General features: G+C 37.3%; 1 protein-coding gene across 1 annotated transcript in view; it reads left to right on the top strand.

The window, feature by feature from the left end:
- Positions 1-26,448, top strand: part of ksr (kinase suppressor of ras) — a 509,869-nt gene that overhangs the window by 222,103 nt on the left and 261,318 nt on the right. The window contains exon 8 of the mRNA XM_067141756.2: positions 2,929-3,048. Within this exon, the coding sequence (XP_066997857.1) occupies positions 2,929-3,048 (120 nt within the window). The remainder of the gene's footprint in view (positions 1-2,928; positions 3,049-26,448) is intronic.

Below are 26,448 nucleotides of genomic sequence, written 5' to 3' on the forward strand. Positions count from 1 at the left end.
CAAATTTTGGGGCTGTACCTTAATTAAGGCCATGGCCACTTCCTTCCCAATCCTAGCCCTTTCCTGTTCCATCGTTGCCATAAGACCTATCTCTGTCGACGCGACGTAAAACAACTTGCAAAAAAAAAAAAAAAAAAAAAAAAAAAAAAAAAATCACCAAGAGGTAGAGTCCTCTTAGTTTTAATTGCTGTGTTTATTCTGTAGAGAAATGGGACAAAGGGTTGGACATACATATAACTGATGTACTTTTATTACTGTTTGCATGAAGGAGTTATACCAACTGAATGGAGAGTTGCTCTAGTAGCCCCTAGTGTACAAAGGAAGGGGTAATAAATATAATGTAGATGGTTACAGGCCAGTCAGATTGACCTGGGAAATCATCCTAATCATACTAAGTGGTTTGATAGAAGGCAATTTTGGTGGAAAGGTTTTACCAGTGAACATTATCTTGCAGGATTCCAGGAAGGTATAGCAGATATTTTGTATTCTGGAGGTTAAATGGTCTGTCTCTCACTATTGACCTATCCAAGGCTTGTGGTAGGGTAGATCAGAGGAGACTACTGACAAAAATGAGGGCTGTTTGACTAGATAAAAGAGCGATTGAATGGGTGGCAACATTTTTGGAAAACAAGTTCTCAGAGAATTAGAGAATTGTTTAATGGTAAAAATCTCATACCACACCATCTGTCCACTGACAGCTTGGAACATAATGCTTAGTTGAGCAGCTTGTCTCCTTACTAACAAGCCTTCTGCACACAAAGTTTGCAACATTTTCATAACACTACTCTCAAAAATTGCCCAGAACAAACGGTCTTGCTTTCCTTTGGATCCCTTCCATTTTTTAAATCGAGTAATCCTGCTGAGGGTCCCATATACAGGAACCATACACTAAATGGGGTCTTACCAGTGATTTAACACCCTCTCCTTTACATCTTTACCATAACCCCTAAGTACCCTTATAACCAAATGAGATTTGTATACTTTATTTACAGTCCCTGTTAATGTGATTAACCCAATGAAGATCTTTCCTTACATTAACATCTAATTATTCGCAGTGATCCCCATGGGGTACTTTCACCCTATCAACACAGTACTTAAAACGAAGAGGACTCTACCTCTTGGTGAAATTTACTACCTGACTTTTCACACTGCTTACCATCATACCATTGTCTGTTGTCCACCTCACAACTTTGTTGAGGTCTTTTTGCAGTCGCTCACAATCCTGTGACAATTATTACACTATACAGTATAATATCATCCACAAAAAGCCTACCTTAATTTTTTTAAACTCGTATCATTTATACATGCATGAATACTATACGCGAAACTTTTCTTGAGCCTGATTTTTACGGGGTGAGGAGTAAGGAGGGAGCGCAGCCGGTTCCAGTTATACTGCCAACTGGATGGAAATGAAATCTGAATTGAATCGATAATATGATCGATTGATATGAATTTTCTAAACATTTATTATCTTACGTCAACAACTGTGTCACACATACATTATTTAACATTTCTCAATGCGAATCTTGTTACTAGCATGAATTATATAGTTTGGCTTTGCTGTGTAAACAACAACAGTACTAGTTCGTAAAGTGTATGCCAGATGTCGCACAGTGATGAATAAGCGATGAATAGTTTGTGTTTCAAAGGTTGCCAATGTGGATGTCGAAGATAACCGAAGTCTACCGATTCAGCACTAGGGAGCTCAGGGCTCAAGAAAAGGTTCACGTATAGTACATAAAGTTGCAGTGATAGTGTGTTGCAGTGTGTTTGTCAAAATTCATAACAGCACACCACTATTCATTATTGTATCATTAAAATAAAAAACTGACTTGCATCTGTGCTCATCAGAACATTCTCTGTGACGAGTTAAATTGCAAGGTCTTGTGGTCAGAGTTTGAGAGTTTCGGTGCAGTATACTATTAAGTCAAATAACTGTTCTTTTTTTGTTAGTTGCTTTTACTTCGCACCGACACAGATAGGTCTTAAGGCGACGATGGGAAAGTAAAGGGCTAGGAGTGGGAAGGAAGCGGCCGTGGCCTTAATTAAGGTACAGCCCCAGCATTTGCCTGGTGTGAAAATGGAAAACCACGGAAAACCCTTTTCAGGACTGCCGACAGTGGGGTTCGAACCTACTATATCCCGAATACTGGATACTGCCTGCACTTAAGCGACTGCAGCTATCGAGCTCGGTAAACTGTTCTTTTGAGACTTCATAAAGTTTATGGCTTGTGGGCCAATGGTAGCATGTTAACAAGGCAGTAGTGAACCCCCAAGAACAACTTCTACCCAGGATACTTGCTACAAATGTCATGGACCTTGTGGTTCTTGGGATTTGAGATTTTGATTTGGTTTGATTTGATTTTGATTTTAAGGATGCACTAGAGTTTTGTTTGCAAATGACAGAGAAAGTGGCTGCACGGCTTGGATCACGTAGCTATCAGCTTGCATTTGGGAGATGGTGGGTTCTAACCCCACTGTCTAACTGAAGATGGTTTCCCATTTTCACACCAGACAAATGCTCCGGCTGTACCTTAAGGCCATGGTCGCTTACTTCCTACTCCTAGGCCTTTCCTATCCCATCGTTGCCATAAGAGCTATCTGCATCGGTGCAACGTAAAGCAAATTTTAAAAAAATGTTTGCAGATTAAATGTCTGAGTTGCGTGTGGAGTGTGCTATAAATCCTTATCGAAAATTTTGTTTTCAACTTCACTAAAAATCTTTGAACACTGATAATCTAAAGTAAAAAAAATGAATTGGAATAATTGAGCTAGTAGGAATATAGCAATGTATAATTATTTCACAAAAACTTTTGTAGATATCATAATAATGACCTTTCCTTACAGTTCTGAGAATTACTTAAATTTATATAGGCAGTGAGTGTATGTTAAGCATAAACTTGGGTACAGATTATGTAATTTTTCCAGGACTGAAATGCAAGGAATGTAAATATAAATGTCACCGTGATTGTGAGTCAAAAGTTCCACCGTCCTGTGGTTTGCCACGGGAATTAGTCGATGAGTTCCGGAGAACACTACGTGAAGATGGTAAGTTTCTTATTTTGTTAATTTTGTATTTGTATGGCGTCCTCTTTATGTAGACAAGTGTTGGAGGTAATATTGGTAGATAGATCAGAATATGGGTTTCATGAATTGATTTGTACTGTTTGGGTGAAAATATATGTTTGTAAAATTTTAAATTTGTTTATATTTACATCTTTGTTTCTAACATTCCTGTTCTGCACCTCTGTTTATTTGAAGTTATTCCCTGTGGGATTGAATGGTTTGTTTCATGGATTGAGATCATATCAGTGACCTTCTGTTAACATTGGAGCTTATAGTACGAAATAGGTAGCATGTGATCGCACATTTTTCTTGCCTGTGGCTATAGATTTGTACTTAGAACTACCATGCACTTTCATTGGAAACCAGTAGCTATAGATTTCATACTTCTCTCAGATGACCCAGGGTGAGTGGCTCAGACGGTTGAGGTGCTAACCTTCTGACTTCACTTGGCAGGTTCGATCCTGGCTCTGTCTGGTAGTCTGTAGATTTACTGACATGTAAAAGAACTTCTACTGGACTAAATTCTGGCACCCCGGCTTCTCCAAAAACTGTAAAAGTAGTTGGTGGGACGTAAAGCCAATAACATTATTATTATTATTATTATTATTATTATTATTATTATTATTATTATTATTATTATTATTATTATTATTATTATTCTCTGTAATGAACGAAGTTCAGCAGGCACCCTACCCAACTGTTATCTTTGTGACAAATTGATTAGGAGAAAGAAAGAAGGAAAAATTGTTGAAAGTTATTCGATGGTTCATGTCCGACTCGTTGGCTGAACAGTCAGCGTACTGGCCTTCGGTTCAGAGGGTCCCGGGTTCGATTCCCGGTCGGGTTGGGGATTTTAACCTTAATTGGTTAATTCCAATGGCACGGGGGTTGGGTGTATGTGTTGTCTTCATCATCATTTCATCCTCATCACGACGCGCAGGTCACCTACAGGTGTCAAATAGAAAGACCTGCACCTGGCGAGCCGAACCCGTCCTGGGATATCCCGGCATTAAAAGCCATACGACATTTCATTTCGTTTCAGATGGTTCATGTGGAATTTTAATAGGATTACAATGCCTTTTACAGCATTATTCAGAAAGAAATCCCTTGTTTCAGGAATTCATTGAATATGATGAATTATTGTTTGATATTTGGGCAAAATTTCTGTAGTTGTCTGTGGTACCCTGAGATCATGGCATCTTCTCTTTCACTCTGTCCTCAATCTACTGTTCTCCACTGAGCACATTGATGGCCGCTGTTTTTTACATGAGTATCAATCAGGCAAATACATATTGCACTAAACGCCGTCTGGATGAAAATTTCTGTTGGTCATATAGCCTTCAGCCCCACTGATGAACCCCGATGGCTGCTGTTAGTGACTGTGTTCTAGTTCACTGGAAAGCTCTATTAGTGTCAGGGTTAGATTAGAGTTCAGTTAGGTCACAGCATTAAGATGTACTACTGTCGGTGACAAAATTACAGGTAGTGATGTTGTTCGTGACAAAATTGCTGTCAGTGACTGGTTAGGATCTGGTTTACATACTAAAAGTTTCATATTGGCTCCTTATTGCTTCACTAAATATATACAATTGTTAATGATCCACCAATTCAATACACTATTTAATCAGGTACAAGGCATCACTTGATAGATATTATCAGTTCATGATTCATCCACCTTGTGGACGTCTTCAGTTACATAGCATATGTATTAAAGCATTATTATATTTAGATTATTAAAAAAAAGAACAGAGGGAATTAAAATATCCATAGGGTAACTAATGCATGACCCATTAAAATTGTGGAATGAACCACCAAATTAAAATATATAGAAAGTACATCTATTGAGTCATAAAAACACCAAATATTTTTGCATGGCAGATCAGTCACATGAAGGTCTTAAAATTGTTTGTTGATATGTTTTTTTTTTTGCTAGGGGCTTTACGTCGCGCCGACACAGATAGGTCTTATGGCGACGATGGGATAGGAAAGGCCTAGGAGTTGGAAGGAAGCGGCCGTGGCCTTAATTAAGGTACAGCCCCAGCATTTGCCTGGTGTGAAAATGGGAAACCACGGAAAACCATTTTCAGGGCTGCCGATAGTGGGATTTGAACCTACTATCTCCCGGATGCAAGCTCACAGCCATGCGCCTCTACGCGCACGGCCAACTCGCCCGGTTGTTGATATGTTAATACAGTGTCTTGATGTAATGGGAAACCAAATTAAACGTCTCTTATGTAACACAGTGTGCAGAAGAAACATTCAAATTAGCGGTAAACATCTTCCTATTGCTTGGATCAGTCTATTTTATATTGTAGTGGACTTCAATAGAGAACCTTTCAGATCTTGGAAACCAATAACTGCATATATATAATACATGAAAAACACATAATGTCCACCACTAGCCCCATTGGAAGATCTCAAGCTGGTCTGCTGCCTTATTCGTACGTAAAAAACACACACACATTTACTCACTTTTAGAAAATCCTAATGATGTTTGCTCTAAACACCTTAGTTTAGGACAGGGCCTCTCAGGGTGCATGCACTGTGCATGGTGCAAAAGACAACCACTTGGTTGACCAGAGTGCGACCCCCACTCCTCGATTTGCAGCAATAGCGCTGTCTCTCTCTTCCCCATGCTGTCTCGCTTGTTCCCCCTGTCTCGCTCTTCCTCACTTGCTCCATAGCACTCCAAATCCGAGCTGAGTTGAGCCGAGCTTAGCCGAGTACCCCGAAGACGAAGCGTTGGTCCAAGCCGAGCGGGAGCGATGCACTGTGCACAAGAACTCTGCGCCGCTGTTTGCACGCGTGAGATTTTGGGCGTTTGAGAGGCCCTGGTTTAGGAGATATTTAACAAAATCTATTAAAAAATGACAACTTTTGCAACTTTTTGATAAAAGCACAATTGTCTGAAAGCCTGTATCTAAATTGCTACCTAAGCTACAGAGCTGAATTTGGGCTCAAACTTTAGCAAATTTACTCTACTTTAATTTGGAATGAGTGATTTTCTTTGTTAGACTAGCTGTTTAGGAGATATCTTGAAAACTGGTTAAAAAAAAAAAAAAGTTTTTTTCAATACCAAAAAGCGTGCAGTGATGCCCCAAATTCGAAAACTTCAATTTTACATTACAGGATCAACACTAACAACATATCAAAAAATAAAAACTACCAGACCTTTGTGCAGCAAATGTCTATATTCAGGACGATTTTACTGGACTATCAGCTTGCATTCATGAGATAGCTGGTTCGAACCCGACTGTCGGCAGCTCTGAAGATGTTTCCCATGGTTTCCTATTTTCATACGAGGCATAGCAGCTTCCTTCCCCTCCTAGGTCTTTCCTCTCGCATTGCCGCTATGAGTTCTGTCTGTGTCAGTTCGACATGAAGCAAATTTTTAAAAAGTTCTTTACATCCAGTAATGAAATTTCTGCATCTGGAGCTCTTAAGTGTCCACACATAAAACCATTTTCAGAATTCCTACTGTAACATTTTCTCTGTTCTGAAGATTCCCTCTACAAACACCTTGAATGGAGGGATTAAGTGCTGGCAGAAAATCAGTGAAGTTTGTATATTTCATTTTTTATCAGTCACTTCTTGAGGCAAGAGTATCAGCTTGTTAGTTATCCTCTTGATAGATTCTCAAACACAAATTCTTCATTTCATACTTTAGAAAGTGGTGTTTCTTCCAATTTCATGACTTGAATAAATCATAGAAGAATGTACACTAAGAACTGACGTGTATTAAAGAATGTAGGCGTCTCAGTCTAAAAATCGAGCATTTCATACCAGTGGGCATGTAATAAATTGGTATGATAAAAATTCTTGAGACACTGTCCAGAACACCATTGTCTTACCACTACAAACTTCTTTACGGAACCGATGACCTTCGATGTTAGGCACCTTTAAACAACAAGCACAAACTTCTTTTTCAAACACAGTGCACTGGTAGTGTACTAGATGAGATAATATATTGAATATATCTGCCTAGGCATTTTAAATAAATTATTTAATTCTCATGAGAAAACCTGGAATTCTTTGTTACCAATGGAGAATATCAATACTAAAGAAAACAGGCTTTTCATACTAAATGTAACACATAGTGAACGATAGCAGAGTAGTATTGGATTTGTTCTCGTTAGTTTAATGAAAATTCTAGTGAACTCGCTGTGCAACACATTTAATAATTTCATTTGTTCATGTAATCATAGGTCGACCAGAGCGTTCATTATCAGTGATGGTGTCTTGGCTCTCTTTGACACTCTTGATCTCACCACACATTGCCACAATTAGCGAAAGTCTCTAAAGGGGCTTTTTCCCAAGCACTGACAAAATTTAATGTTTGCACATTACTCGTGAAAATCCATGTTTCTTACCTCACAGCATAAATACAACTAAATATTGAAGAATGTGTCCATGCATGCTGCTGTTTTGCTGGTGATACCAATTAAAATCAGTCACTACTGATCAGCATTTAGGGCAGTTGCCCAGGTGGCAGATTCCCTATCTGTTGTTTTCCTAGCCTTTTCTTAAATGATTGCAAAGAAATTGCAAATTTATTGAACATCTCCCTTGGTAAGTTATTCCTTTCCCTAACTCCCCTTCCTCTAAATGAATATTTGCCCCAATTTGTCCTCTTGAATTCCAACTTTATATTCAGATTGTGATCTTTCCTACTTGTAAAGACACCACTAAAACTTATTCATGTACTGATATCATTCCACGCCATCTCTCCACTGACAGCTCGGAACATACCACATATTACGTGTGATAAAATTCATTTTTGGGTCCGTATTGAAAATATTTGTATTAAATAACACTTGAATGTTTTATTATTCATCCACCTATTCAATACAATCCAATTTTAAAAATTAGGACATTGTCCTTATCAAAGTTGTTAACATGAAATTAATATATTATATGGTACATGTTTTGCCTATCAATAGTAGGCATCATCAGCCACATTTTTCACCTTGGGATAGATCGGGTACCTGATTGGAAATAATTTATGAATGCTCTTAAAAACTATGTCATTTAAATGTATTGGAGATTGTTAAACACTATTACAATATAAAATGTAGTATGCTGTTATTTGACAATATTTGTGATAATATTGGAGTTTAAAAACATGATCATTATTTGACGATTATGACAGATTAAAAGATATTACAATAGAGATAAAAATCAGAAAACACATTCCATTTAGTTGTCAGATGGCATATTGTTAAAAACTTATGGAAAGTTGAGCAATGGTAATGGTCGTTGGTTCTTGAAGTTATAAAATATTGATTTTCATTTATTTGCTTATAAATATTGGAGAATTTTCATATGGTCTGGTTCCTTTTGAGATAATAGTAGTTGGAATTGTTGGTGCCGTAGGCTATATTGAAGTCTTTGTAGGCGTCATTAGACCATCTTCTTTGATGTGGTAAGAGTTTGTAATGGGTATGGCTCTTTGCTGTTGGGTGTGTTGAGGTGAGCGTATTAGTTGGAAGGTAACGTTGTTGTCATTCGGTGGTTAGCCACGTCTTATGTTCCTTTGATATCACTAATATGTACTCAAATATACTTGTCAACGAAACTATCACCATAATAAAAAACAACCTCTCCAAACACAGCGCATTAAGCAAAATTGAAATAGACGAATTCATAAAGATACTAAGTTTTGTTTTAGACAATAATTACTTTACTTTCAACAACAAAAGATATAAGCAATAAGGCTTAGCTTGGGAGACCCACTCTCCGGCCCAGACGATAATATAAAGTTCACAAAGGAAAATGAAAACAACAATTCAATCGATTTTCCAGACATCAAAATCACGCGAGTTATGAACAAATTTGATTTCCAAATTTACCGCAAGCCTTCATTTACTCCAATAACTATAAAAAACGAATCTCTGCACCGAAATTTCCATAAACAAGCCACTTATTACAGTTTAGAATACAGAGCATTAAAAATCCCTCTTTCACTGAATAATCTAAAAAAAGAATTAGATTTCATAAAAGAAATATCCAGATTCAACGGATTCAATCTAGATATGATCAACAAAATCATTAGTAAAGTCAGACTAAAATTAACCACAAACCTTTCTCCAATAAAACCCAACAAACCAAAATTTGCAAAATTCACATATACCAACCCAAAAATCCATCAAATCACCAATCCATTAAGAAAACATGAGGTAAAAATCGCTTACACAACGCAGAATACAAAATGAAATTTATTTTTTACTCATAACTCAATCAGTTCAACCAATAATAAATATTCATGCTCGGGTATATATAGACTCAAATGCTCAGTATGTAATTTTTCTTATGTTGGTCAAAATGGCCGCTGTTTTTTAACTAGATATGCAGAATATTATAATACCCAAAAACATAATAAATTCTCTGCGATGAGTAACCACATGAGAGACAGGTTACAAATTTACTACAATAGATCAGGATTTACAAATTTTAAAAAGAATTGAAAAAGGTAAGCTCATGACAGAATAGAAAACTTATACATCTTCTTAGATCAACACTTTAACAAAGACAAGAACTTAAATGACGTAATAGATAACAAAAGTCCTCTTTATGAACAGATTTCAATTCTATTACAAAAACCATTCCTTCTGAATAATAAGTTTTGCAAAATATTTAGCACCAAATCAGTAAACACACCCACCAATCGAACACACACACACACACCGCCCCCCTCCCCTCCTCCCACTGCCTACAACTCCTCCTCACGTGCAGCGAATGGGCCCTCAGCCACGCCTTCTCAAGCTCAACCCCCTCCTCCAAGACCTCACAAATACAACACACGTTGTAAGAGCTCGGCGACTGCCAGTTACTCTAAAACTCTCAACGCAAGCTAACATCTCAGCGGTCGAAGGGGTAAGTGTCAACACTCTTCATTTAAATTGCATTATTCAGCTCCTTAATTCAAATTATGGTCATTCATTAAATTTTCAAATTAACTCTTTAATAACAGAACTCATCATATCTTTGGCTAACCACCGAATGACAACAACGTTCCCTTCCAACTAATACGCTCACCTCAACTCGCCCAACAGCAAAGAGCCATACCCATTACAAACTCTTACCACATCAAAGAAGATGGTCTAATGACGCCTACAAAGACTTCAATATAGTCTACGGCACCAACATTTCCAACTACTATTATCTCAAAAGGAACCAGACCATATGAAAATTCTCCAATATTTATAAGCAAATAAATGAAAATCTATATTTTATAACTTCAAGAACCAACGACCATTTCCATTGCTCAACTTTCCATAAGTTTTTGACAATATGCCATCTGACAACTAAATGGAATGTGTTTTCTGATTTTTATCTCTATTGTAATATCTTTTAATATGTCATAATCGTCAAATAATTATCACTTTACAATGGCGAAAAATGAGAGTATCCTCCTATTCAATACATCATATATTCCGTCATTAGACGGAGCAAACAAATTCAAACATGTTTCGGCTCGCTTGAGCCATCTTCAGTGAAAAAATTAGGGGGGTTGGAATAATTAACATAATATAAGTTGAAAAAATGCTAAAAAACATAATGAAAGAGCAAATGAAAAAACAAACAAAAGAGAGCCTAGACGGAAACAAAATTAGCACAAATATACAATATTTACATCAATATGCAGAGCAAAAAACAACTTATTGCGACAAAATTCAGTGAAACAGGTGTTAATTTAAAATAATAATTGAAACTAAAAACTGCGTTAACCTAAGAAACAAGGGAATGAGAAAACGAATGATGCAGATGGAAATAAATAATAGTAGCACATGGTGAGGTTGTGGACCTCATAGTTTACAAATTATTGGTTTAGTAAAAATGACAAAACAGTTTGAAATGGCTGTCAAAATCATCCTAGTAGAAACCCATCACATCAAAGTGGTCAGGAGGAGAGCAGGAGCAAACATTTTTGAGAAACCAAGCCTGATATAACCTGCAGGCGAAAAGCCTGTGACAAGGAGAAAAAAACACCAATGAAATTTAATACTTTAGAAATAGCAGCATTCTCAATATTTTCTCAATCTAGCGGTCCCTTTCTTCATTATTGTTTCATAATGTTGGCTGGTGTCTTGCTTTATTATAAAGGGGTTGGAAGGGGCGCGTATAAAAATTGAGAAGCTGTGTTAGGTAGAAGACAGATGCATAGTCAACTGTAAGTAATCTAGTGGAAACCGTCAACGAAGTTCTAATCTGTAATGGAAAAAATTGAGGTTGTATGAGAAACATGGGTTGATAAGTAAAAAGTGTGGAATGGTTGTGAAGAAAGCTTAAACTTACGGTGTGCAGTAGGTGGTTGTCCTCTCTAATGGGCTGGCCTTCTCAAAGTAACGGTCTCGTTCGCGTGATCGAGTCTATTGTTGGTTCGGCTGTGTTTGCTAGGATGGAGGAGCGGAGGGGGAAGGGGAGGTGCAGGGCTGGTTTGAGGAAGGGAGGGGTGGTGAGTTGGAGAGATGGAGGTGGGGTTTGTTTGGCAAATATATGGGATGAATGTTTCAAGAGGATGTTAGTTTACTCGCCGACTTCTAAACCTCGAATGGCGTGGCCTTCTCAAGGTGATGGTCTCGGTCGCGTGATCGAGTCTATTGTTGGTTTGGCTGTATTTGCTAGGATGGAAGGAGCGGAGGGGGAAGGGGTGGTGCAGGGCTGGTGTGAGGAGGGGGGAGTGGTGGTGAGTCGGGGAGATGGAGGTGGGGTTTGTTTGTGTTATGGAAATTCTGACAAATGTATGGAATGAATGTTTCAAGTATAATGTCCTTTTTTCTCGCTGACTTCGTTTAAATTGTGAGTGGGGTTCATAAACTGATCTAAATCGATGTGGATGTTCTCAAGAACGTTGAGCAAGGTGCCTTTTTGCTCATAATGCAAGATCTTCAGGTCTTTATCTATTGAAGTGTATTCGTGGCTGGATGCTTTATGATGTTCAGTCATAGCTGAAAAACTATTATGTTTGAGAGCGTTGCGATGTTCGGCGTATCTTATGACAAAATTGCGGCCTGTTTGACCTATATAGCTGGAATTATAGGATTGGCACTTTAATTTGTAAACTCCAGAGTTCAAATATTTGTTGTTGATGTTGCTATTGTTATTGTTGACAGTTTGTGGATTGAAAATGAGTTTGGGGTTGGTGTGGGAGGTTCTGTAAGCTATTTTGATGTTGTGTTTCTTGAAAATATTAGAAATTTGGTAAATGCTACTATTATTGAACGTGAATGTGGAAAATTTTTCTTTAGGAGCGGAATCTTTTACTTGGGTAGTCTTGGGTCTGCTTTTGTATCTATTGATGATTCTGCTGATGAAGGTTCTATTGAAACCATTGTGTTCTGCAATATTGTAGATGGTATTAATTTCTTTTTTGTAATTCTTGCGAGATAAAGGGATAGAATGCTGTGAGGACCATGCTATTGTAAGCTGCTTTTTTTATGTATGTCTGGGTGCACAGAGGTCTGATGGATGGTATTGATGGTGTGGGTGGGTTTCCTGTATATATTGAAGGATAAAGTGTTGTTACTGTTGCGCATAATGGTTAAGTCCAGGTAATTAAGGGCTTTATTGTTTTCTGACTGTATGGTGAATTTTATATGTGGGTCAATGGAGTTGAGAAATCCAAGTACTGTGTTGCTGTTAGTAACGTGGGAGTCTAAAATAACAAAGGTGTCATCTACAAAGCGTGTCCAGTGTTGAATGCCATTGATCTTGCCAACGATGTGAGAATGCTTTAAATGATCAATGTAGATATCTGCAAGGATTCCTGAAGCTGGTGACCCCATGGGAAGACTTATCTGTTGGTAAATGACATTATTGAAAGTGAAGAAATTGTTGTTCAAAGTAAATTCCAGAATTCGAATAAATTCATCTATTTTGCCTATACTTAAATTGCTGAATTTGGAGAGATTGTTCTTGATCAATTGTACGGTGCTGTTAACGGGAACATTAGCATACATGTTAGTAATATCAAAAGAATGAAGTGTGTGGTGTTTGGATAAATTAAAGTGTTTGATCTTATTGCAGAATTCTAAGGAGTTCTTTACTGATGTGTTGGCTTGAAAATGATAGTGTGACTTGAGGAATTTGTGAATGAATCGAGATACTTCATAGGTCAGACTGTTTCTGAAATTGATAATGGGTCTTATAGGGATGTCTGCTTTATGGATCTTGGGTAGCGCTTTGACTGTGGGAAGTTTCGGATTCATGATAATCATTTTGGATTTTTCAAGGTCATTAAACGGAAATGAAATGTTCTTGATGATGGTTTTTAGGTCTCTTTGTATTTTATTAGTTGGATCTTTTTTAGAGGTTATGAAGTTGTTGTCCGCAAAAAACGTGTGTGCTTTATTAACATAGTCACTTTTGTCCACGATTACGGTAGCATTTCCTTTGTCGGCTTTTGTTATAATTAAGTTGTTTTGTTTCACTTTTTTCTTTAGTTTGTTTACTTTAGCTACGTGCACTGTGTTGGGTTTAATGGTTTGTTGTTGATTAAGGATGGAAGATAACTTGTGTTTGACTTCATATCGGACCTCCTCTTGTATATTTATTGGTAATTTATTAATGGCCAATTCAGATTCAGCTATGGTGGAAATTAAATTATCACAGTTAGAAGGATTACCCCAATTATGTTTAGGTCCCTTGCTCAGCACATCAAGATCATTGGCATCAAGAATGATTTTACTTAAGTTTACTACAGGTTGGTGAAAATCATTAGGCCTTGTGTTATTTGAGTTGTTATGTTTGCTAAGCATTGTTTTTGTTTTTGAAAGAGCATTCCATTTCTTGTCAAGTGTGTTTTGTTTCTTTAACAAAATGAGGTTAAGTTTGTTGGAGACGTGTAATTGAAAGGACGTCCATTCGAGGGGGCAAAGAAGAGTGGAAACTTCTAAATGAGTTTCATATAGTTTGTGGTTCAGGAGAGATTTACTTTTATGGAGAAATTTGATTTCCTCTTTAATCCAGATTTTATCGGTTTTAAGCTGAGTCGCGCGAGTTTTTGCTGTGTTTCTATGAGCTTTCTTGGTAAATTTTAGAAAATAGGGGGTTACGTCATTAATCAAGTATTTTTTTTCAAAAAACGTAAGTCTTGCCCTAATTTGGCGACCTTTATTTTGAGATTGCAATAAAGGTTAGCTTTCTTCTTTGCCTGGATGGCATTTCCATTACAAGATATTAGAATCATTCCGTATTGACGGTTTTCATTTTACAATGGCGAAAAATGAGAGTATCCTCATATTCAATACATCATATATTCCGTCATTAGACAGAGCAAACAAATTCAAACATGTTTCGGCTCGCTTGAGCCATCTTCAGTGAAAAAATTAGGGGGGTTGAAATAATTTACATAATATAAGTTGAAAAAATGCTAAAAAACATAATGAAAGAGCAAATGAAAAAACAAACAAAAGAGAGCCTAGACGGAAACAAAATTAGCACAAATATACAATATTTACATCAATATGCGAGCAAAAAACAACTTATTGCGACAAAATTCAGTGAAACAGGTATTAATTTAAAATAATAATTGAAACTAAAAACTGCATTAACCTAAGAAATAAGGGAATGAGGAAACGAATGATGCAGATGGAAATGAATAATAGTAGCACATGGTGAGGTTGTGGACCTCATAGTTTACAAATTATTGGTTTAGTAAAAATGACAATCCTAGCAATCACAGCCGAACCAACAATAGACTCGATCACGCGAACAAGACCGTTACTTTAAGAAGGCCAGCCCATTAGAGAGGACAACCACCTACTGCACACCGTAAGTTTAAGCTTTCTTCACAACCATTCCACACTTTTTACTTATCAACCCATGTTTCTCATACAACCTCATTTTTTTCCATTACAGATTAGAACTTCATTGACGGTTTCCACTAGATTACTTACAGTTGACTATGCATCTGTCTTCTACCTAACACAGCTTCTCAATTTTTATACGCGGCCCTTCCGACCCCTTTATAATAAGGCAAGACACCAGCCAACATTATGAAACAATAATGAAGAAAGGGACCGCTAGATTGAGAAGATATTGAGAATGCTGCTATTTCTAAAACCTTAAATTTCATTGGTGTTTTTTCTCCTTGTCACAAGCTTTTCGCCTGCAGGTTATATCAGGCTTGGTTTCTTAAAAATGTTTGCTCCCGCTCTCCTCCTGACCAATTTGATGTGATGGGTTTCTACTAGGATGATTTTGACAGCAATTTCAAACTGTTTTGTTATTTTTACTAAACCAATAATTTGTAAACTATGAGGTCCACAACCTCACCATGTGCCACTATTATTCATTTCCATCTGCATCATTCGTTTTCTCATTCCCTTGTTTCTTAGGTTAACGCAGTTTTTAGTTTCAATTATTATTTTAAATTAACACCTGTTTCACTGAATTTTGTCACAATAAGTTGTTTTTTGCTCTGCATATTGATGTAAATATTGTATATTTGTGCTAATTTTGTTTCCGTCCAGGCTCTCTTTTATTTGTTTTTTCATTTGCTCTTTCATTATGTTTTTTAGCATTTTTTCAACTTATATTATGTAAATTATTCCAACCCCCCTAATTTTTTCACTGAAGATGGCTCAAGCGAGCCGAAACATGTTTGAATTTGTTTGCTCCGTCTAGTGATGGAATATATGATGTATTGAATATGAGGATACTCTCATTTTTCGCCATTGTAAAGTGAAAACCGTCAATACGGAATGATTCTAATATCTTGTAATAATAAATAATTATCATGTTTTTAGACTCCAATATTATCACAAATATTGTCAAATAACAGCATATTACATTTTATATTGTAATAGTGTTTAACAATCTCCAATACACTTAAACGACATAGTTTTTAACAGCATTCATAAATTATTTCCAATCAGGTACCTGATCTATCCTAAGGTGAAAAATGTGGCTGATGATGTCTACTATTGATAGGCGAGTCCGACTCGTTGGCTGAACGGTCAGCGTACTGGCCTTCGGTTCAGAGGGTCCCGGGTTCGATTCCCGGCTGGGTCACGGATTTTAACCTTATTGGTTAATTCCAATGGCACGGGGGCTGGGTGTATGTATTGTCTTCATCACCATTTCATCCTCATCGCGACGCGCAGGTCGCCTACGAGTGTCAAATAGAAAGACCTGCACCTGGCGAGCCGATCCCGGCATTAAAAGCCATACGACATTTCATTGATAGGCGAAACATGCACCATATAATACATTAATTTCATGTTAACAACTTTGATAAGGACAATGTCCTAATTTTTAAAATTGTATTTTATTGAATAGGTGGATGAATAATAAAACTTTCAAGTGTTATTTAATACATATCACATAATACCTATATAAATGGTCCGCTATTGGACATTATAAATTTTCCAGCTAACTCATTCCTGGTTGCCACCGGCAGTGCCAATGCACAATGAGAGACTTGATGCCTGCTTGGCTATCAGATGATATAGATGTTGATTCAATAGAGAATCTGACCGCCGGTGGCTCCAAGTAGCCTACGCTGTGGCCTCCACGGTATGCACTAGCCAGCGTCTTGATAGGTGTGCTAGGTACCAACTGATGAGCCCAACCTAGCACAGGAGGACGAAACGCTGGCAACCAGGATTGAGTTGGCTGGAAAATTTATAATGTCCAATAACGGACCATTTATATTGGTATTATAAATTTACTCATTCGGGACAAATATTTCAGATTCTCTGTTGAATCAACATCTACATGCCACATAGTCGAGCAGCTTGTCTCCTTTCTCCCAAGTCTTCCCAGCCCAAACTTTGCAACATTTTTGTAACGCTACTCTTTTTTCAGAAATCACCCAAGAACAAATCGAGCTGCTTTTCTTTGGATTGTTTCCAGTTCTTGAATCAAGTAATCCTGGTGAAAGTCCCTTACACTGGAACCATACTCTAGTTCGGGTCTTACCAGAGACTTACATGCCCTCTCCTTTACATCCTTACTACAACCCCTAAATACCCTCATAACCATGTGCAGAGATCTGTACCCTTTATTTACAATCATATTTATGTGATTACCCCAATGAAGATCTTTCCTTATATTTAGACCTAGGTACTTAGAATGATCCCCAAAGGGAACATTCACTCCCTCAACACAGTAAATAAAACTGATTGGACTTTTCCTATTTGTGAAACTCACAGCCTGACTTTTAACCCCGTTTATCATACCATTGCCTACTGTCCATCTCAACATTATCGAGGTTATTTTGCAGTTGTCACAATCTTGTAACTTATTTATTACTCTGTACAGAATAACATCATCTGCAAAAAGCCTTATCTCTGATTCCTCTTCTTTACACATATCATTGATATATATAAGAAAACATAAAGGTCCAATAATACTGCCTTGAGGAATTCCCCTCTTAATTATTACAGGGACACATGAAGCTTCGCCTACTTTAATTCTCTGTGTTCTATATTCTATAAACTTAGCCACCCATTCAGTCACTCTTTTGTCAAGTCCAATTGCACTCATTTTTGCCAGTAGTCTCCCATGATCTACCCTATCAAATGCCTTAGATAGGTCAATCACGATACAGTCCATCTGACCTCCTGAATCCAGGATATCTGCTATATCTTGCTGGAATCCTACAAGTTGATCTTCAGTGGAATAACCTTTCCTAAACCCAAACTACCTTCTATCAACCCCGTTATTAATTTTGCAAACATGTATAATATAATCAGAAAGAATGCTTTTCCAAAGCTTACATGCAGTGCATGTCAAACTGACCGGCCTGTAATTTTCAGCTTTATGTCTACCACCCTTTCCTTTATACACAGGGGCTACTATAGCAACACTCCATTCATTTGGTATAGCTCCTTCATGCAAACAATAATCAAATAAGTACTTCAGATATGGTATTATATCCCAACCCATTGTCTTTAGTATAGCTCCCAAATCCTTGTCAATTGCAGCTGCTTTTCTAGTTTTCAACTTTTGTAGCGTACTGTAAATGTCATTGTTGTCATAGGTGAATTTTAATACTTCTTTAGCATTAGTCATCTCCTCTATCTGGACATTATCCTTGTAACCAACAATCTTTAAATACTTCTGCATTTTGAAGATCCTCTCATACACACTCCTTGTTCATTAATGATTCCTGGAATATCCTTCTTGGAACCTGTTTCTGCCTTAAAGTATCTATATACACATACATACATACATACATACATACATACATACATACATACATACATACCATTCTGATAATGGAAAGGAAGGATAGTAGGAGGCATTTCTGATTCTGTAACTGCATGCTTTTGATTTTCTGAGTGCTCGCAGTTCTCAAACCTTTGGATCCTACTTCATATTTACGGAGATAGAATTAGGTAAGGCTGCAATGCTAGCTGCAGATGAGGATTTTGCACTTTATTTGTTCATAGAATGTACCTTGAGGATCAAAAGTAATAGGAATGATAGAAAATTTTATTTGTGCTTTTGATTAAGAAGTTACATATTTATGATTGGAAGGAAAACAAGAATTAAGGTTCACGTGATGGGAATTTCCCTGCACAAGATGAGTTTAACGTTTGTCCTAGGTTCCTTTAAAATTGTTGCTTACCCCTGAAATATGCTTATTCAACATTAGATTTTTAGGCACTGTGCTGTACTAAATAACTACCAGATTTTATGATTAGAATGATTGTTGTCATTGTCATCATTTCCTCTTCTCCAGATGCAGCAAGCTCTAGGCTTCTATGGTACTTCATCTTGTTTTCTCTTATTCAAACATCCTTCCTCCGTAATTATACTCCAGTACAGATTTCTTCTAAGGGTACGTTTATGCTGCAGCTTCGCTGCTGGCACATGGATGCTTGCCCTAGCACCTCGCTGCTGACTATAGCCAGGCTGCTTGCCATGGAGCTTTTACCCTGCAGCAGTTTTGTGCACACACTGCTGGCACCATTCAGTTGTAGTAGAAAATTCAAAACAGCAGAATTTATAGTTACGGCTGCTTGTATTTTGTATAATGCGATTATTGATATAGAGGGCTTGAATACTTGTACTACGAAGGCATACTTCCAAGAGCTACCCTGTCAAGAAGGAACAACGCAGCTCCAGCTGAAGTTTTTGAAGTGCGGAATAATTTCAGAGATTTTTAAATGAATGAGTCACAGTTTTGTTGGCGAGTGTATCTTACAATAATCTGGTGTACTGAATGTGTAATAAAAAGTGTAAAATGCCTCGCCTGGATTTTTCAGTGCTTTTCTTCTGTGGGATTTGATTGAAGAATGTTACAAATGCTTCATTTCGTAACTTAATAGTGTATTTTTGAATAATGTAAAATAATGGAGTACCTCATGTTGACTTTAGTTATGTTTCCTAAACAAATTGTACTTACAGTTTAATAAAATAACTGTTGAACATTCCCTGAAAAACGAGATTCTTCATATAAATCACCTGCTTGTAATGATAGAGGTCTTCTTATTTGTTCGTGGCGTCGACCTCTGTACATCTTTTACCACTAGAGGTCCCCTAATTAGCAAGAATAAAAACACTGAGTTGACATACTCTTTCTGCATTCTTTTGCCATTTCATTCCCTAGTGTGATTATGGTGGTGATGATGATGCTTGTTTAAAGCGGCCTAACATCTAGGTCATCGACCTCTAATTGTATGAGATGAGACATAATGGATTAAAAGTCATAATTAACCCTCTGACTAGGATTAGAAAAATTATAATGAGGAAAACTATTATGGATTTAAAATAATGAAAAATACTCCTCAAAGATAAAAACACAGTCTATAGAATAAAAGAGCACTTAACAATAAAAAAATTAAAAACAAATAGAAACTTCACTTTTAAATTTAGCATAAGAAATTTAATGTTTTATTTTATCCATATTGAACAGAGATTACAAATACTTATAAAGTTTTTAGAGGTTCCACCTATTCAATACAAAACAATGTTGCCTGAATGTATTACAGCATATTAACTTTATTTAGCAGTACTAGTTTTGGCAATTAATATAAAATATACATCAACATTTTTGTACAACTAAATCCTATAGACCTTATATTAAAATATATATTTAGAGAAAATGCAAAGGTATTGTCTCATATTTCTACAACTTCACAAACTTGTGGGTCAAATGTCACAATTAAAAACAACCTGAAGAAAAAGAAATAAGGTTTGTGTGCCTTCAAAGTTTTTCATCTTGGGGTACTGAGTTCGATCTTGTTTCTTGTTTACTTTGTATAATTATTCCTTTTATTTTTAACACCATATGTGACAGTTCTATAGCACTGGCCTTCAAGGATGAATATACTGACTGATTTAAAACTATACATTCAAATTTGTTGGTGTTAAAACACTAAATTGTTCAGTTCCAACTTATATTACATTAATAAAACTAAATTACACCAAAACCTTGTTGTGCTTGCATTCATTTATATTACGTACTAAAATGTGCTATCCTCTAAAACTTGATTCCTGTAGCAGAATGTTTACTATGCTTGGCTGTGCTGTTGCGTGTAACCTGATAAGGTGGAAACTTACAAATGTGTCCCAAAGATGTTAACATGGACTCTGTTTCTCAGTTCAATGTCGGAAACCTGCACGTGATGAAAAACCCAAAATTAACGAAGGAAGGTAAGATATAAATCCTATCAGTTGTTAAGCTTATTTGTAGGACTCACCTCAAACGGCCGTAGACCTAACGTGGCAGCTGTAGCACAATGAGTGGTGGCTTGCTTGTGTCATGTGCGTACAGTAGAGAGGCGTTGAGGAGGGGCAGTAGGGATAAGCAGGGAGAATTGCCTATGAAGCGATAGTGAAGGAAGGGTCGGGGGGGGGGGGGGGGGGGGGGGGTGCTGACGAAAGAAAATTTCCAGAACATTTCAAGTGACTATATGTCTTCAAATTCTTATTGATAATGGGAAGTAATTCACTGGTTTTAATACTTGGAAACATATTAACAATATTGAATGAATGTATGGTGCAGTGGGCCTGTAATCCAAATTTATTTAATTCATTGATCAGTTTTGTGGAATTCTTTATAGATTTGTTTGCAGTAAACCTGTAATGTTGTCTAAAACATTTCTGGATGTACTGTGCCAATTAATAAAGAGGGCTGGGTCTATAGCTTATAATGGGTCTAATGGGGACACCGGCCTTGTGGACTCCCGGCAGTGCTTTTGCGGTTGGGTGGCCAGGATTCATGTTTATCACTTTTTGTTTTTCGAGTTCATTAAAGAGAAAGGAAGAATTCTTTAGTGTCTGTTTTAATTGTCTTTGAAGCGACTGCGTCGGGTCTTTCTTAATAACTGAAAAGGCGTTGTTATTTTAAAAAAACTTTTGGTCTTATGAATATAATCCGATTTATGCTTAACTACTGTTGCGTTGCCCTTGTTGGCCTTTGTAACAATGACTTCTTCATCTTGAATCTTCTTTTCAAGTCCCAAAATATGCTTCATTTCCGTAAGGGAATCCTTAGAGATGACAAGAGTAGTATTACTATTATTAATGAAAAATATTAAGTAGTCTTTTTATGTCTATTCTTACCTCGTCCTGCAATTCATTTGGCAATTTTCCGACTGCAACTTCTGCTTTTATGGCAAGTTTGGCTACTTTGGCTTGATTAAAATTCGGCGAGTTGTGTTTAGGTCCTTTTATGAGAATAAGTCTTTCTAGACATGATGCTGTAGAGGCTTTTGGGCTTATGCCATGTCAAGAAAATAAGGTGAAATTCTTAACGTTTTGCAAAAAACTGTGCTCTGCGTCCTCAAAAGAAATCTCGACTGAAAACGAGAAAGGCTTCTTAAACAATGACCCTTTAAATTTGGACGTTATAATAGAAGTGGAAATGGTACGTTCATTCGCCACCAGATGGCCCCCAGGACGTGGCATAATGCTAGCGTTTGAAGCGGAAGCTGAGCGAACCATTACAGTCAGATTAAACGGTTCGTATAACGAGTTTGAGTAACATATGACATAGACAGATGGAAGATATTGACACAAACCTGGAATGAAACGTTTGGCGACGAGGAACGTACGAATTTGGAAAAACACTGAGATGAAATAACAGTAGTGAAGGGGGCAGGGAAGGGGACTACCTACGTAAATTTTTAATGGCTGGTAACCAGGTATTACTTAACTGTTGAAATTGTTGGGATTTCTACGCATTTCCACAGCTTCCCATATAATCCTGGACCTGTAGTGTCTAGTGTGGGTAAGAGCTCGAGTATCTTGGAACGTGACATCATGCCTCGACGATAGAGCGTGCTCAGCTATTGCTGGGTCACGTGAGCTCAGTTTGTAAACAGGCTCTGACAATATAGCGAAGATCTTATTCTTATACTCGCCAGTGTCCATAACCACTGTCGCATTAACCTTATCAGCTGAGAGAATGGTCAGTTCAGAATCATCTCTATGTTCCTTCAGAGCTCTCCTTTCACCTCTTGTTAAATTGGGCGCGGGTACAACATTGGACCTTATGAGATTCACACATTTCTGTCTTAACTCCTCAGCCTCATTTGTAGGTAGTTTGTGAATGGCTGCCTCAACAGAAGTAATTAACTCCTCAGTGGGAATTTTAGAGGGAGCGACAGCGAAATTAAGACCCCCAGCTAGAAGTGCCATTTGGTTCTTGTCCAAGGATTTCTTGGAAAGATTGACGACAGTATTACTAGCATCCGGGTTCATGCGAGAGACCGCTTGTTTCTGAGCTAGACGGAGGAATTTTGATTTCTGCCTAAATGATACTGGTTGAATTTTTTATGAACAGGCAGACGGAGTGGCCATGGGAAGTCCACTTTCGCCCGTAGTGGCTAATTTCTTTATGGAGCGTTTTGAGGAAGAGGCTATTGCTTCGGCGCCCATCAAGCCTATGATATGGTGGAGGTATTGCATTTGTAGTCTGGACAGAAGGTCCTGAGAAACTTCATATATTTCTAAACCACCTAAGTCAGCAACATCCGTCAATAAAATTCACTATGAAATCGGAGTCGGACGGATGCCTTCTTTTCTTGGATGTTCTGATAAGAAAGAAACCAGACGGCTCCTTAGGATATACCGTCTGTGTAAACCTACCCACACAAATCGCTATCTTCACGCAGGTTCTCACCACCATCCAGCACAAAAACAAGGCATTCTCAGGACACTCGCCAAAAGGGCGAGACGAATTTGTGAGCTATCACATATCCAGGTGGAGATGGACACGCTCAAAGTCGCGTTCAGGGGTAATGGTTACAGCGATTTTTAGATTCATAGGGCCCTACATACAAGCAAATCTCACAGAAGGAAGCAGTCAAGGGAACTGCCTACTTGCCTTACATTCACAACACCACAGATCGTATTGCCAAGGTCCTCTGCAAACACAATATAAAAACCGTGTTTGGCACGGCCACTAAAATTGCTCACAGTCTGAGTAAAACCGAGGACAAATTGTACCCCTTTAACATCCTGGGGTATACGTAATTCCCTGTACGTGTGGTAAGGTATACATCGGCCAAACATGCCGGTCCATTGGTACCCGTATCAAAGAACATGAACTTAATATTCCTCTCAACCAACCAGACAAATCGGCAATAGCTGAACACGCTCTATCGTCGGGTCATGATGTCATGTTCCAAAATGCTCGAGCTCTTACCCACACTAGACACTACAGGTCCAGGATTATATGGGAAGCTGTGGAAATACGTAAAAATCCTAACAATTTCAACAGGTACACCGGCTATCAATTAAGTAATACCTGGTTGCCAGCCATTAAGAATTTACGTAGGTAGTTCCCTTCCCTGTCCTTCACTATTGTTATTTCGTCTCGGTGTTTTCCAAATTCATACGTTCCTCGTTGCCAGATGTTTCATTCCAGGCTTGTGTCTTTATCATACACCTGTCTATGTCATATGTTACGCAAACACGTTATGTGAACCACTTAGTCTGATTGTGATGGTTCGATCAGCTTCTGCTTTGAACGCTAGCGTTGTGCCACGTCCTGGGGGCCATCTGGTGGCGAATGAACGTACCATTTCCACTTCTATTATAACGTCCAAATCTCAAAGTGTCATTGTTTAAAAAGCCTTTCTCGTGGTCTGTCGAGATTTCTTCTGAGGATACAGAGCACAGTTTTCTGCGAAACGTTAAGAATTTCACCTTATTTTCTTGACACGGCATAAGCCCAAAAGCCTATGCATGTCTATAAATACGGGCAACACTCTTGATAATCTTAATAAGATACACACACATAAAGTTCACTCTGGAATCCGAAAGGAAAAAGTAAATTTCTTGGACCTGAAGATTAATAGTCACACCACCTAGTTTTCATTCATTATTTATAGAAAGCCTACACAGACAGCCATCACGATAAGGCAAGATTCGACGCACCCACAGTCCCATAAATACGTGACTTACAATGGCCTGGTGGATCGGGCCTTCAGGGTAACTATGTCTCTAAGTACAAGGTAACTATGTCTCTAAGTACAGTTTGAACAAAGAACGGAATATCATCCGGTTAACGGCCAAGGCTAATAGCTTTAAAGAGGACTCTATAGAGCATATAATTAATGAGTTTAAGTATCACCTTCGCACCACTTTGATTAAAGATAAACCAAAACAAAAAGCTTTTTCAGTATTTACATTCAATAAAGATGTTTGTAAGGTCACGAATATTTTTAAGAAGCGGAACATTAAGATCTCATTCAGAACGGATAACAGAAGCGCAGAAGTATTATATAACACAACAGAAATTAATAGAAGTAATCCCTACTTCAAGTCAGGTGTGTATAAGTTTCGATGCAATGACTGTGACTGCAGGTATGTTGGGCAAACTGGGCGTAGTTTCAGGGTTAGATATACTGAACATCTTAATGCTTTGAAATATAATAGACTAGCTGATATACCCGTGCTTCGCTATGGAATTGTACATTGTATACAGAATTGTAGGTTAGGTAGAGTACACGTTGTGAGCAAGACTGTATTAAATTGCATAGTTCTTAACGTTACCTTGGAAACGCGACAGAGAAATCACCAAACGTCTTTTCTCACTTGAAGACTGCGTTAGGGAATTTTCATTGTAACGATAGGCCCGCTTGCCTACCATCACTCATAATCAGGTTGGCGAATTGCATTATAATGGCAGACACTCACATTCCACCTGCGTTTTTACATCCTCAGAAAGACTGTCTTAGTGGTTTTCCCAACGGAAATGAACATAGGTCATTACAATGACGTCAGTAGGAATAATTTCACATGAAATACTCGATCAAATGAAAAACCACACATTTTCTCATTTTTAACGAACAGTACTACGGTTGCAAGTGACTAATCTCATGTTTTAATCCGTATTGAAATCTGTTGATATACAATAATAAAGTTTTATTATGAATCCACCCGTTCAATACAATATAATGTTGTTACATTTAAAATAACTTCATTAGTTAAAAAGTTATATATGGGACATGTTTCGCTCCCTTATAGAGCATCATCAGCCAAATCTGAATCTCAAATAATTGTTATTTACGTAAATAAAGACTTAAGAACTATTAGAACATTTTTGACAAACTTAAAACTTATTCTATTAGAAAATCATAAAATATAAAATCTTTGTATACATGGCTTAATTACATGTGCTTAATAGGAAGATACATTAAAATTATTGAAGAGAGAGTACTAAAATATAAAATAAATAATATATATATCATGTCCAAAATCCTAGAAAGACGTGAAGATCAATCTTAGGAGCTAAAATTTGAGGATTTTCTTAGCAATGAGATCTGGTAAAAAAGATATTTATCCCTTGTGGATAAGAGTCTATAAAGATTCAAATTTATCGTCAATTTGATGATTGAACTTATAACAGGACAAATGTTGGTCTTCAAGAAATTTAAATGCTTGTTGTCATGTGACCTCGGCAAATGCCGTTGAAAAGATATGTTCTTATAGATGTCAATGACCGTTCGTTGAACTAATGGATTTGATAAGGTGATTGAAAGGGACGTAAATCAACGTTATATTGAAAGCTGCTGCTTGGTTTATCTTGTTGAATGTTGAATAAACCAAGCAGCAGCTTTCAATATAACGTTGATTTACGTCCCTTTCAATCACCTTATCAAATCCATTAGTTCAACGAACGGTCATTGACATCTATAAGAACATATCTTTTCAACAGCATTTGCCGAGGTCACATGACAACAAGCATTTAAATTTCTTGAAGACCAACATTTGTCCTGTTATAAGTTCAATCATCAAATTGACGATAAATTTGAATCTTTATAGACTCTTATCCACAAGGGATAAATATCTTTTTTACCAGATCTCATTGCTAAGAAAATCCTCAAATTTTAGCTCCTAAGATTGATCTTCACGTCTTTCTAGGATTTTGGACATGATATATATATTATTTATTTTATATTTTAGTACTCTCTCTTC

The sequence above is a fragment of the Anabrus simplex genome, chromosome 2, assembly GCF_040414725.1.
Source record: "Anabrus simplex isolate iqAnaSimp1 chromosome 2, ASM4041472v1, whole genome shotgun sequence".
Taxonomy (NCBI): Eukaryota; Metazoa; Arthropoda; class Insecta; order Orthoptera; family Tettigoniidae; genus Anabrus; species Anabrus simplex.